Source organism: Vicugna pacos, chromosome 6, assembly GCF_048564905.1.
Source record: "Vicugna pacos chromosome 6, VicPac4, whole genome shotgun sequence".
NCBI classification, from domain to species: domain Eukaryota; kingdom Metazoa; phylum Chordata; class Mammalia; order Artiodactyla; family Camelidae; genus Vicugna; species Vicugna pacos.
The window spans coordinates 74,663,879-74,678,659 of NC_132992.1; the positions used below are offsets into that span (position 1 = coordinate 74,663,879).

General features: G+C 42.6%; 1 protein-coding gene across 14 annotated transcripts in view; it reads left to right on the forward strand.

Moving 5' to 3' along the window:
- NRXN3 (neurexin 3) overlaps positions 1–14,781 on the forward strand; it is a 1,622,069-nt gene that overhangs the window by 814,830 nt on the left and 792,458 nt on the right. For all 14 annotated transcript variants that reach the window (XM_072963522.1, XM_072963513.1, XM_072963517.1 and 11 more), the window contains one exon: positions 13,039–13,158. In XM_072963522.1, the coding sequence (XP_072819623.1) occupies positions 13,039–13,158 (120 nt within the window). The remainder of the gene's footprint in view (positions 1–13,038; positions 13,159–14,781) is intronic.

Consider the following 14,781-nt stretch of genomic DNA (forward strand, 5'->3'; position numbering starts at 1 on the left):
TTAGCAAAAAGGGTGTGGAAAGGAAGCATCGTTTAGAGTCTTAGGAAATCTGAAAGAGCCTCCTTTTGGGTCAGAGAGTAGAGAGAACTATAAGGTCATCTTCGAGCTACCCAGGAGCAATGTTGGGTTGAAAGTGAAGTGTCACCTGAGTAGACAGGGCAACGAGGAGCCCATGGAGTGTGTACAACCTGGAGCCAGTGCATGGGTTTTTCCAAGAGAGTCACCCCAGTAGGACATGGGCCACAAAGCTCCTTCCTTCAAATGTGGAATCACCGTATATCCTGCAGGGCTCTCCTGAGTCCCTCCCAACTCCTCTCCTTAGAACACACTTTCCTCTTCTCTCACTGGCTAGCTTGTCACCAACCTCCAGCAGTCTTGTCACTGATTCATCCCAGTCTTCCCTGTGACTTTCAGCAGCCCTGTCTCTGACTCTTAACTCTTCCAACTTTGCACTGAGCCTCTGTCCCCAGCCTTGGGAGCCACAACGAGAGAATCACAGATGGAGAATCTCTGGTGGCCATATGCCGAATGTGAAAGGTTGGGCAGGAAAAGGGATGCTAAGTTCACTGAATTATGCATTTGAAATGATTTCCAAAATCTTCCAAATATATCAGAATGGGGGAGCGTTCCCAATAAGGCATGAACAGAAACAAAAATGAGTATCATGAGGGATGTCTTTAAAATCACCTCTTTGCCAAACAGTCGTCCATGAGGGCGGATACAGTATGATAAAAACTGTAACTGGCTCTAAATGATCTGTAAGCAGTGTTATCTTACCAGCCACTGGTGCTGATCTTGAGTGCTGATGTACTGGCTAATAAACATACTTGGCTTATGGGAAAGTCGAGGTGTATGGATAAGGCGCTGCTTTTGGAGTCACAGAACTGGGAGTTTGAAGCTGGTTTCTGCCACTTTCAACCTAAATGACCTTATTCATATTGCTTAAACTCTCTGAGCCTCATTTTTTTCCCCTGTAAGATAGGGTGAGGATTTCAAACCTCACGGAGTATTAGATAACTATACTTACGAGAGTTAAGTGGAGTGTAGAAAAGAGAGCACCTGCTCCCTACCAGGTAGCCAGTAAACAGCAGTTTTTTGTTTTCCTTCTTATTTCTTCTTCAACCAATCACAGAGTAGAGGAGGGAAGTGGGGGGGGGGGGGAGAGAAAGGAGAAACTTTCATGCAAACCATCACTTGGCTTACAGATGTAATATTCCAGCTTGATTTTATGATGCGATGGAGTTGTTTTAAGGATGTCTTTCCATCGTATGATAGTTTCAAATGTCAGTTTGCTATGGGCTTCTACTTCAGGCCTTGAATGTGGTTTTTATAACCATGTACACGGTAGGGAGAAAGACATTTAAACCATCACTGTGGTCATAATGTTCCCTCAGCATGTAGTAGGCACTGGCCGCTGTTGCATGTTTTACAGAGAATACCTTGATTCATCCTCACAAAACCCTGTGAAGTCGTTGTTAATCTTCTCTATTACACAGATGGAGAAATAGAGTGAGTTGAAGGCACAGGTGGGAAGTGCTTCAATGTGGCCGTATTTGAGTTAGGTTCTGAGAGTGCATAGGGCTAAACTGATAAAATAACCAGGTACAAGTTGGTGCAGCTGGAGTGTCACATGTGTTATGAGAAGTGAGGTCATAAAAATTTATGCTGGGGCCAAATCCCCAAGGACACTGTGTGCCTTCTTTGTACCTAGACGTCTAGTGGCCTTTGGGGATTTTAATTAGGAACTGACATGACAACATTTCTATTAAAGTACAGTAATTCTGACCACAGTGTGAAAGACTGATAGATAGGGAGACAAAAAGCACAACTCTAGCAAGTGAGAGTGGAGGGAGGCCACAGCTGGTACCGTAAAGGTGGGAACTAATGCAAAGAATAGACCCAGGAAATTCCTGGGAGAAAGAACAGCCTGGCTTGGCTATGGTTTGGATGCAGAAGGGGAGGGTGAAGGCAATGTCCAGCAAGACTGCTAACTTAATGGCTTGTGAAACTGGATAGTGATGACCTTGAAAGGTCATTCTTCTTTACTGGAGGAAAGAAACAATTGGGAAAATAAGAGATGTCTAGGAGAGAACCTGGAAAAAAAAAAGTTAAAATAGGAAAACAGAGTTGAGGAGAGAAATAAAGGTTGGCAAAAGACAAAATGTGTGGAGTCCTGGAATCTGAATTCTTAACAAATGCTTCTTATCAAGTTTAAAGTATGAGATCCACTGACCTAGATTACTTCCTAGCAGCGCTGACAAATCTGCAAGAGAAAGTGACAGGACTGTTCCGTGCGCACAGATGGCATCCCCCTGGGCGAGGTGCGCCGCTTGTCACCCTCTGCGAATCACAGACAGAGGAGAGCGTTTTATTAGAGTCGGAGAAAAAAAACAGATAATTTTCAGAATACATAGTTCTAAACCCTTTTATTTGTTCTGTGTTCTGGCAGCATTTTAAAGATAAAAATCTTAAGAGTTTTGTTTTTCCAGAACAGAGATTTGCGTCTGAGCAATTTGACAAATATTGAGGTTCCTCTTAATCTGTTTCTTTCCCTTGTCATTTTCTCTGTATGTTTCTCTCTTCTCCCATTTTAATTTGCCTTCTTTTTCTTCTCTGCCATTGTCTTCTATCCACCCAGAAGTTAAAGACATTTCCGTTGTATGCATTGATTGAGTAGTTTTCTATTTTTTCCCTTGGGGGCGTGTGTAGAATATTTCATTGCGAGGATTCATCCTTGCAACTCTTAGCCATCCTTGACTCATCCCTTGGCTAACAGAGGCTGTATGTTGTAGTCGTTAAGGGCAGAATGGAACCAGGCTGCCAGATTGAAATCCCAACAACTGCTACTTATGTGGCCCTGGAAAATTGACTCAACTTTTTTCTGCCTCAGTTTCCTCACATTAAAGTGTGGATACTGGTCAGTCAGCCCTGCTCAGTTACACTGCAGTGACAAATGCCTCCCTGCATCATCTTGGTGACTTTCAAGAACAGAACTTTGTTTTCCACTCACATCCATGTCCCTCCTGGTTCTGCAGCAGCTTTGCTTCACATCCTCTTCATTTCTGGGCTCTGGCTGAAGACACAGCCCTAATATGTCACATCTTGGATTTGGGGCAAAGGGAAAAGAGAGCTTGTGATGTGATGTGATGGCTCTTAAACCCTTCTAAATGGCCCAAGACACTTCTGGTCACATTTCTTTGGTTATGAAGCAAGCCATATAAAATGCTTGATCTATTTTTGTTAATCTCTGGTTTTAATTTGATTTCTTCTATGTGCTTGTCTTGCAGGTTTTATTTTGCTGGGTATCATAACGAGATGATATGTCTAGTGAGATGGAGAACTATAATTTCTCATGTTTCCAAAACTACATGCATATTATTTTAGGAGGGAGAAGGGTCATCATCTTAGTGCCCTAGGGCCAGAGTAGAGGGATTATTCTGCTAATCCCGCCTCCTGGATCCCCTAGTGGCACAAACCAGATGTTAAGAGGATAGGAAGGTCCACCCAGGTGACAGGACCATTCCTTGTGGCAATTGCCTCTGTCCACAGTGGGTGATCAGCAAATGCCATCGGTCTCGTAAGCTGAGAGATTTTGTGATTATCATCCAAAGGAGGTAGGCTGGAAATGCCGTCCCTTTCACATTCTTACCTTAGATCTAGTACTTTCTATTCTCGGAAGATGCTGCAAACATGGGGATAGAAATGGAAATACCATTTCACAGCACTCTGTGTTTTGGGATACTTTTTAAAACCCAGTGACCATATATTTATATTTTAAAGTCCCCTATCTGGGATTTGGTGACTATTAAAAACATAGAGCCAGAAGGCAGTTTGAGTATGGAGACCATATGTCTTAACTTTTATCTTCAGCAGACCTAAGTTGGTTAAGAATGATGATCTCATCTTCTCAAAAGCCCTCCAGGGTCCTTATGAGTCATCAAGGGTCCTCAGGGTAGAGAGCTCAGTGATTGTCCTCAGAGACTGCTGCCACTTTCTGACAGCCTCAAGAGTTTGGTCACTATTTGCTAATTTACAACCGTAGCCCCTTCGTCCGCCCTCAGTGCTGAGAGCAGCCGACTCCCCTGTCCTCTCTGGACTTCACAGAGTTCAGGCGGCTAGAAGTTAATGGGAAGAGCTCTACACGTGGGGTCAGGAAGCCTGGATCCTTGATTTAATGTCACACTCTAATAGCTTCGTGACCTTGGGAAATTCACCCAAGCTCTCTGGATCTCATCGTAGCCAGCTGGTATAACACACCTCACAGGGTGGCTGGTTGTCACGTTTAAGTAGCTAGGGAGGAAATGATCAAGTGTGACATGTTTCATCCTAGTCTGCGGTCCCTTGAGAGCAGAGTCCGAGACGAGGACTCGGGTCAGGTAGTTTATTTAGGAGGGACCCCAAAAGTGGGAATTAAGGGGCAGAGAGAATGAACCTGAAGGAAGAAACATCAATGTGAGTGTCCGCTGTCAAGGTTTCTGCTGTGAGCTGTGTGGAAGTGGGGCAGGTTCAGGCTGTTGTGATGAGTACCTCTAAGAATTATCTGTCCCAGAGACAGGAGGCTGGGAAACTTATCCATCAGCTTCAGCCCTCCCACTGTTTGTCAGCCCCCCTCCCCCACTTGGTTGTCTTGGGTGCAGGCAAGGACGTCCCTGCTGACTTTGGAGAAGGCCCAAGAGCTGGCCCTGCGTTGGGTGGGGACTGTCAGACGGTGTGAGGCGGTGTGCAGCAGTGCCTGCTGTGGCTGAAATCTGAGGTTGGCTGAGGGGACGATACCAGAGTGCCTCTGCTGGTGCACAAAAGTATGATGGCATATTTACCCTTCATTTATATTTCCAGTATAAACTTTTAACTTCTTTTGGCTTCATTAGTAGATCCTATATGCTAAGACTAGACCCTGGTCTTAGAAATAAATTTGAAAAAGCCAAGTGCAATCAGGTCCTACTTTTCATTAACTCCCCAAATTAGATTTTCTGTTTCATATTTAGCTGTGTTCTCTCATTTCCCCATATCCTTTACCGGCCTTACCTCTGTCCTCCTCAGATTGCTAGACTGGGACACCCCGGCAGTGTATCCATGATGGAATGGTGAGAACAACTGAGGCTCAGTGGAGCAGACAGACCGACTGGAGGTTGAGTCCCATCACTGTGGCTTTGACCTTGTGGCGCTTTGCTCTGTCTCTTTATTTGTAAAGTTGGGTAAATTGTGTCAGCTTCATGTTACAAACCTAAATAAGATCACGTATACAGTGTAATTGGTTCCTCCTTCATCCTCATATCTGTTTCCCAGAAGGCTACATTTTCTTTTGGTTGGGAAGAAATATATTTAAAAGGAAAACTAGTGTCTTTTGTTTATGTCTGCTGCCTGGTGTCTTTTAGCTTCAAATTTGTCTAATTCACTCAACTGCCAAAATGCAATGTGCGAGTCTCTTCTGCTCCCCTTCTTTTCTTCCTCTACCTTCAGTAAATCTACTGTGTCTTTTACTTGTTCATCCAATTCTGTGCATTCACTTCTTAATTCAATTACATAGATTATTACTATACTGAATACCTTCCCAAATTGGTCCAATTCATCCTACTGCTAACATACAATTTGCATCTCTCTTCTTCTCCCCTTCCATTTCTTATCCAGCCCTCAACCTATCTACTAATTTGTTATTTAATTCATTCAATTCTACTTACTCACTAGTTTTTTTTCCTAGTGTGCCATGCACCTTCTTGGTGTAAGGTCTTCCGCTTAGTTGTTGGGGATTACAAAGGTAGCATGCTCTTCCTCAAAGGGCATAGAAGTGGAGGCACTGAATATAAAAAAAAAACAAAAACCCTGCAATACAAGGAACAGAGTGATGATTTACAAAATAAAAGTATCGATGAATTACAAGAAGGTGTACACTTCCAGCTGGAAGGGCCAGAGTGGGCTGAGTGGGACTGGGTGAAGGTGGGGGAGCGATGAACGTCCACGAAAGGAGACTAAGGGAAGATGACTTATGCCGTCCTGAATTCCTATTTCAAGCAAAATAATAATTATCAGGAGTAATTCATTAGACCTTTCAATTCATAATTGGACAGTTTAGAATTATGCTTTTTAGGACAAAAGGGTCAGTTCACAAGGAAACAGACTTAAATTGGATATTTATCAGGAGGAGGTTAGGGAATTAGGTCCTAGTGCATATCCTGGTTAAAATCTCTTTAGCTCAATCTCTGTCAGCTTCAAAATCTGTGTCTTTAGTACTAAGCAGTTAAGCTCACATAATCAGAAAGACTCTAAGGTGACCATGTTACATCATCAGAGGAGGCCTTTGTATTAATTATATCACAACAATGGTAGGAAAAGAACCAGTGTATTTTAGAAAGTTAAAAAAAAAGCAGAATCAATATCTACAAAAGCATGTTTCTGCCTATCCCTGAGGAAATTGCTCTCATCTCTTGAAAAGTGGCTTCATGGAGAGCGATTATCACAAGAAATCCTGAAACTGTTCTCAGCTCTCCCCTCCTGAGCCATGCTGCAAATTTATGACTGATGGTCAAGACTTGGCAGTAAATTGTGGGCAAGACTTTTTTCTCATCTTTGGTGGAGTCATTTGTTCTTTTGGAGATATATCTGCTCTGGATTCATTCCATTTCAAAATTGAAATGCTCCATTCTCCCAGACGAGATGAGCGGGGTCATTTCACACTGTGATCCCAGTCTAGAGATCATATTGAATGGGCTGCCAGTATTTGCTTTGCAATGTTAGGGCCACTGGTTGTGCAGGTCCTACGGCATGGGCTAGAGGGCATAAAGAAACCATGCTGGAAAAAAAGAGAAAGGGAGGGAGGGAGAGGGAGGAGACAGAGAAAGAAAGACGATAAGAATCCAGCAGCCTTGCGTCATTCGTAGGCAGAGGTGGCCCAAGGTGCAGATTAACACTGTACTAAGAAAAGCATGTGAGCTGTGAACTTGGATTCACACTTCTCAGCTGTAGCAAGCTGCCAGGAGATGGTGCCAAGTGAGACTGACGCTAGGTGGGAAAGATGCAAATAACAGAAGCGAGCTTCCCTGGCCAATGGGATCAATCATGTCTTACCTTTTTTTGCTATTTCTTTCTTCTCAGTTGAGGGTGCCTCCATCACCCAGGCTCTCAGACAAGATCTGGGAGTCACTGCTGATTCCTCTGTTTCTCTCTCACTTCCATTTTGCTTCCCAAGCAGTTTCCAAGTACTGTTGATCCCACCTCTAGAATGCATCCAGGTCTCACCATTTCCGTGTCTACTGCTACCTCCCTGGTCCAAGTCACTTTCATTTCCTGCCTCTGACAGCTTTCCTGGTACATCTCCTTGTTTCCGTTGTTTGTCTCTTCTGGGCCAGTGCACCCACAGCAATCACAGTGAGTTTTAAGTAAATTGTATCCTGTGATCTCCTTGCTTAAAACTTCCCAGTGGCTTCCAGGTGCATTTAGATCAGGTTCTGGGCCTCTTGGTATCTGGCTTCTGCCTGCACAACCACTTCTCTCCTGCCACCCTCTCCCCCTCAGGCACAAGCTCCAGACATAGCGGGCTTCTCTTTGTGTCCCTCAGCAGACTCTTTCTGAGCTTCTGCTCTGACCGTTTCCATGACTTCGGATATTTGCCTGCTTGGCTTCTTCTCTAATGTACCTCTTCAGGGAAGCCTTTTCTAACTGTCTCACTTAAAAGCTCTCCATCCGGCCAGGTACAGGCCAGAATAGAGGCCTTTCTGGAGCATTCTACGAAGTCGCCAATCCTCTGTTCCCACTCCCCACCCCGGTTACTTCCCATCATGTCACCCTGTTTTATCTTCTTCATAGAACTCCACCCTGTCTGAACTGACCTCACGTCCTTTGGTTTATGTTTCATCCTTCACCGTCCCCCACCCCAGAGTAGACTGTGAGCCCTGTAAAGGGGGAGGATCTTATCTGTCTTGTTTACCTCTTCTCTCTCCACACCTAGAAAGGTGCCTGCGCCCAAGCCAGTGCTCCTTTAACCCTCGTTAAGTATGTGAATAGACTGTGTGGTATGTGGCCAGGGGTTAGTGAGAGGCTCTGTTACTAACAGAGGAAACGCAGAATAGAGGATGAGCCACAGGGAAAGGGATGAACAGCCCAGAGATGAACAGGTTGCATGTGGCGGGCCTGATGGCACGTGGACTTATTCAAGCCCAGTCAATGTCAGTGGCATCTTCAGTGGGCTTTAACTAGAAGCAGGTCTCCAGGAGGGAGCATGGGCTCAAGTTCAAGGACTGGGGCACTTGTCTTTCTCCCGTGCTGCCTTGGGAGACTTCTTAATGCAAGGCTTCCACACAGCCTCCTATGCTGTTCACATCTATTGTGGGAAGTATGACAGCTCTTCCCGAGCCCCGAGGGCTCCAGTGAGAGTGCAGTGATCTGTTTGAAATGCTTCACCCAACTGGCTCTAATAAGTAAATGTGATTTAAATTTTTCTCAAAGAAAAACAAAAATAAGAGTATCAAAACAAAACACCTCTCACTCTATGTTGGGTTGTCAGCCCAAAGAAAGTAAGCAGAACCTGGAATTTTGAGGGGACAAATAAGATGCTTCTTTCCTGTTTCCCTGTCACCTTCCTTATTTTATACTTTGGTCCGTTTCCTCCTCACCCTTGCTTTTACTTCCCTCATCTCTTCTCTCTGGAGAGGAAGATTGATAAACTAGATGGTGCAGTAGGTTCGTAAAATGTCTGTCACAGCTCAGCTAGCCTAACCTAAGGCGCTGGTGGAAATAAGGTAAGTTTTCTCTTTTTAAATATTTTTGATGTTCTTCAAACCTAATACTGTCCATCATTTTCCATACTTATTTGCCATATCATCCAGATACATAATCACATGCATTTCACTAGACTTTTCTAAAGGACTGAATTTCATACTTTTTATGCATCATAGGAATTTTGATTCATGTGAAACATACTTCCAAGGGAAATCAAGTGATCGTTTCTTTCCCCTTCTTGCACTAATAGAAAGATGTTTGGTGATTATGGTGCAGGAATTTGGCCCCACACTCCTTAGTCCCTGCCCTCCCACCCCAAGCAAAAAAAAAAAAATTTCTTAATGTTATCCACCTGCTTTTGGAAACAGCAGTTTGTGACACATGGAAGGAATTTCTACTCCCTGCATATGAGCAAAACCACCTGGTTTAGTTGGTTTGGGCAGATCTTAGAAATATATTGATTGACAAATTATTGAAATATAAGATATTTGGATATTGTGTAGTTTTGTTGGTTATATTGCTCCTGGGGGGAATAAAAAACTCATGTAATGTGAACCGTCTATTAAAAAAGACAACTAAATAGATTCAAAATAATTAAAATCCAAAGTCTGCCTTGTGAAGATGTGTGCCTTTGGTAATGCTCAAATAGAGATTTTTCCCACACACTTCCATTCCCTGCTTGCCAAAAGAGGAACAGTCTGCTAATATCTGTGTCATCTGCCTTCAAGCAATCAGCAATGATTTCTCTCTCAACGGGTACTTTTCTCCTAATTTTTCATTTTGATTTTGTGCTTAGTTCTGGCTTCCATGGGGTTACTGTAGGATAGGCCAAGGAAGCAGTCTAGTCTGAGTCCTTCATCCACGATTCTCATTCTCTGTCCCCCATTCGTCAGAGACTCTCCTGTGAGACAGGCCTTAACTAAAAGAGATGATGCTGCATGAGTTTGCAGTGAGGCTACAGCTGAGTGGGCATTTGTGTGGTGTTACCCAGAGGATTCATTAAAGACTCTCTGTTGTATAGTAATCAATGAGTCAATGCTCCACTTACATAGACTTCTGCATCCCAGAAATCTTCACCTGCAATTTCTCTTCTTTACTCCAGTCATGGGTGTCATGACCTAGGAAACCAACTATGGGGTGTCAGACAACTTACTTGTTTTCCGGATTTAGATCAAACGTTGATGATCTAAGCAGCTTATAGGGAATCAAAGGGCTGTTCTGTGATCAATATTTATTACTTAAACTACAAAAGAAGGAAACATGCGTCTAATACATGCATCCAGTAGGCGCCCACTTGCATATTACACTTCTAGCTGCTAAAAAAGAAAAAGGACAATGCTGGAAAATTGATAGCTTTGGTATATTTTTTAAATTTCTCACCAGTTCCATTTTAAACTCCAACTTAAACAGAATTATTTTCTTCTTATAGGGACCGTCCTTTACTTCACAGCAAAGAAATCTTTGTGTTCATTGTTTTACCGTGCTGCTTTGCTGGCTTTGTGCTTGAATCTGCCAGAGAAATTGTTCTAGGCTACATCCCTTTATTTCTAAAAGCTGTCAGTTTGTTTGTTTCAACATTCAACTAGTCTGCATCGTGCATCACTTATCAGTCCATTTTTATGCTTAGGCTACAAATTAAATTTGCTCTTCCCCTCTATTTGAGTGCATTTCCATATGAATTTAAACATCACTTTTCTTCCAGTGGGACACATTGACCTTTTGGCTTGATTGAAGAGAAATGCCATTGATTCTCCACTTTTGGAGGCTGAGAGTTTTTCAAAAGCTCACTGAAATTTCTCTGTCTTTTGCTTGAAAGTAGACACTAAATAGTACTCATTTCCCTGCCATTTTAAGGAAATGAGTGTGAATCTTTCTACTCTTAGAGTAATGAGAATTATTGGGGTTGGAGTTATTAAACATAACCCAGCAGGAGGGCATGAGAGGTTTCAGGTCCCCCCCCCATTTTTGGTCATAGGCCATCACATCCCAAAGTTGTAGAGTCAAAATTTGAATTTGACCATAGTGGACATTTCAAGGACTCCAGAAATACCTGCAACATACCAGCAGCATTTAAGACATTCTGGGCTGAGGCAAAGCTTGGTTAACATCTCTGTGGCTAATACAGCATTTGTGTAGCAAAGTCCTAAAACTGACTTTGTGTTAGTGTTTCTCCCTCTTCTCTTGTCCCCAGTCCTAGACATTAAGTGATGTGCAAAAATTTTCTAAAAAACAGATGCCACTTAAGGAGCTCTTTACATTATCTGTCTTTGTAGCAATTCTGCCTCTAAAGCCAGTATTTTCCACATCTCTCTTTACGTTCTTCTTTCTTATCGAAGCATTTGCATGTAGAATAAAGAGGATAAAAACATAAAAAAACAAAGGCAGATTTGTTTCTTCTGAGAGCATCTGTCCTTGCTTTAAAGGACCTGCATTTTCTCCCGGTGCTCACACAGTTTGCTGTTGCGAAGGAGACAGTTGTATCAATCTTAAACCTGAATTAAATAAGAAAATAAACAGTGCTGTCCAATCAGCCGAAATGTAGGGAAAAGTCTGCCATAATGCGTACATTTTAAACATTAGAGACAGGCATACTCGCAAAGAGAGGCTGAGATTGAATATTAAATAATTTGTTACAGAATTCTTTTTTTCTCTTAAGATTCATTGGTCTCATGGCATCATTACTCAACTCTGGGTGTTTTTGGTCCATTCTAACTTTCTTCACTGATCTCTCAGGATTTCTATAAGTTTGGATTGCAGTTGGGGTATAAGTACATTCTAAAAAATACTAAACACAAATGACCTGCTGAATACCTTGTGATTAAAATAAACCTTTCCACTTTGAAAGCCTGTTTATTTTCCAAGGAGGAAATCTCCCCAAACTTCAGCTACTGTCAGAACCCTTATAACCAGCACTGAATAGGAGCACTAATTACTCAAAATTAAAGGGCACAGTTTAAAACTACCCAGCTCAACAGATCTCTATCCAAGTGATGCTCTTTTTTCCTCTTCTCCCCTAAACAGTATGTAATTCGGTCTTGGAGGTAAAGGAGAGGGGAGAGTGGCTAATAAAAGGTATATAATAAAAATTTCAAAATTACTTGAAGATGTATTATTTCCTTTATTTGATGGTTTCCAGTGATCTAGGTAGACATCAGTTATTCAGTAAACACTCATTAAAGCAGCTGCTATGTACCTGGCCCTGTATTCCTCTATGTTGGAGCCAAGTGTACAGTCTTCTGAAATATTACAGATGCATAACATCCATAGAGATGCGTTGCCCAGTTACATATTTCATCTGTTTTTTGTTTTTGCAAATTATTTCCAAAACTAAGGCTTTCCGTATACTGATGGACTAATCCAGGAAGATTTAAGGGGCATCCTCCTGCATGGGATCGGCTGTCCCTGTAGAGAGAGCAAACTTGGCCTAAGTTTTCTGGTTCTTTGCAGCCTTTGTCTTTAAACTTACATCTCAGTTCAACGGCAAGTGAAACGTAACACCCCCTCCACCCCATCGCTAACTGAGTGGTTTTAATGCCTTGGTGTTTATCTTGCCAGCTTTTGCCCCTAAATGCTGTCATTCCTTATTGCATCTGAGTCTTCCTAGGGTTCACTTGAACATCTTGAACATTATCTCAAGTATCTTGATTATGGATCTTTGGAGACAACTTGATTGATTCCTTTGCTTAGTGGCACGTTTCACTGAATATAAGCCTGGGGCCCATCACATTCCCTTCAGGAGCATTATTTCTAGTGGGGTTTAAACCGGAACACTATGGTTGTTGTGACAGTTACCGTTGTGATTTCTGTGGTCACTGCATTCTGATAAGACCACGGGTTAATGGAAATGTCAAGTTCAAAGCACATATCGCAGAACTCTTTTTTCCATCCAATTGGTGGATACTCTTCAAAAGCCAAACTGGTGTAATATGCCTACCTGACCAAACGATTCTGAAGAAATGGCTGACGAATTTCCTGTATCTTCAAGAAATTCGTCTGAAGTCTAAGATTTGGGGAAACAAAATGATAGCTGACTACTATTTCCTGTAAATGTTCACTTATTGCCATTGGCATTTTAAATGTCTTGTATCTATAGTTAAAGGAGGGCACTTATTTGTTATTGTCCATTACGTTTCAATTGAGATTTCGCATTTGGGGACTACTGCGGAGGACCCTGTTGGGCCCGTGTAACTCAGATGGACTTGGGAGGGATATGATTCCCTGAGTGCTACTGGGTCATGTGCACCAGTGTGGCTTTGGCAACTCTGATTTGCCATGAGTGTGACTTTTAGCATTGATTCTAACTTTGACACTTACCACCGCCCGTAGGCAAAGGACCAGAGACCCTGTATGCAGGGCAGAAGCTCAATGACAACGAATGGCACACCGTTCGGGTGGTGCGGCGAGGAAAGAGCCTTAAGTTGACCGTGGACGATGACGTGGCTGAGGGTGAGTACAGCCATAGTGAAATCTGTCTCTCTTTGCTCTCATCCTCCTCTTGGTCATTCAGGGAAGAAAGGCTTTCCCCCCCACCCCCAAAACCTTTTATTTTGCTAAACAGAAGTCACATGTCTTGCTCTCTGTTGACAAGCTCAGGTAGGCTAAGAAGATCTTCCTCTGTGTTTTCATAATCCCTTGTCATTGATCTGCATTGTAGAACGTATCCACTACTGTGATTACATACATCCTTAGGCACAGTGTATGTGTCTGGAGAACAGATGTAGAGGTCTACAGATCCTTCTGTTATTCAGTTATTCGAACCCTATTTGCCAGTCATCGTCCTATGTGCCGGTTCCTTCCCTTAATGAATGAGTCACTCTGCAGGAGAGGGAGATGGAGAAGCCAGAAATCCGGAACATTATGGTACAGTTAAGTACCTAGAGCTGTGTATGATACTTAAAAGGTGCTGAATAATTATTCATTTATTTAATAACTTAATCATTATTGATTAAGTTACCTACTCTGTACTAAGCACTGCTTTAGAAGGCACTGGGAATATGGTGATAAACAGGCAAGTCCTTGGTCTGGTGGAATTTGCATTCTAGGAGGGCAAAGAATAAGTGGATAAATCCATGCATACGAAAAGGAATATTCAGAGCCTCACACGAGGGGTAAGTATCTCGTGACAGCCTGTGGTATGTCAGCCATGTGCTAGGACTGTAGGAGATACAAAGGAAGCTCACAAGACTACCTGTTTCCTCAAACAGTGAACCAGTTTTGCAGATTAGATAGGACTTGGGTATTTGAAAAATAAAACAGGGACTATGTAATGAGATTCTAATTTGGGTGGATAAGATCATAATTGTCAATCAGAAGAGAAAATTACCAATTTGGGCTGGAGAAATCTAGAATGGTTTATAAAGGGCGATCTTTAGGCAGAAGTTGGTGGGCAGTTTATTAAGGTCTAGGAAGGAAGAGCGGGGACATCTTCAAGTGCATCTTCCACACTGCACTCTGTAAGTGTATACTCTCCAATGTACACTTCTAGAGCAGTGCTTGTGTGTTACACAGACTTCTTGTCCATGTGGGAAAGGAAGCCTCGGGGCAGCACAGGTATTACATGGGACACTGCTGGCATCAGGAGACCTGGGCCTGGATGCTAATTCTCTGCAGGATGTTGGGAAAGTCACTTACTTTTCTGGACCTATCAAATGAATTCAGGGGCCTAAGCCATAGCAACAGTGTCTCCCATCGGTAAGACACTCAGATTACAGTCAGAGGCCCTGGGGTTTAGTACAGTCATTGTCACTGAAATGCTTTATACCTTTGGGATAAATATACTAAACCCCATTTTCCTCATTTCCTTGTTTTTAAATTTGAATTTCTATTACTGCTGAAGTATTTTTAGCATAAACTTTCTGCAATCTTGGGTTCTGTACTTTAATTTTACAATCATGAGCCTGAGCTTCTATGCTTCTGGAGTAAGGAATTATAGTGAGCCATGTATGTGTGTGCAGACAGGAGTATGTGTACGTGGAAGTCGTGGAGGAGAGTCTGTGGTCAGAGGGAGATGATTTCACTTACATCCAGCACCTAGCTGCCGTTAGATCCTGGGTTAGCTGTTTTACACAT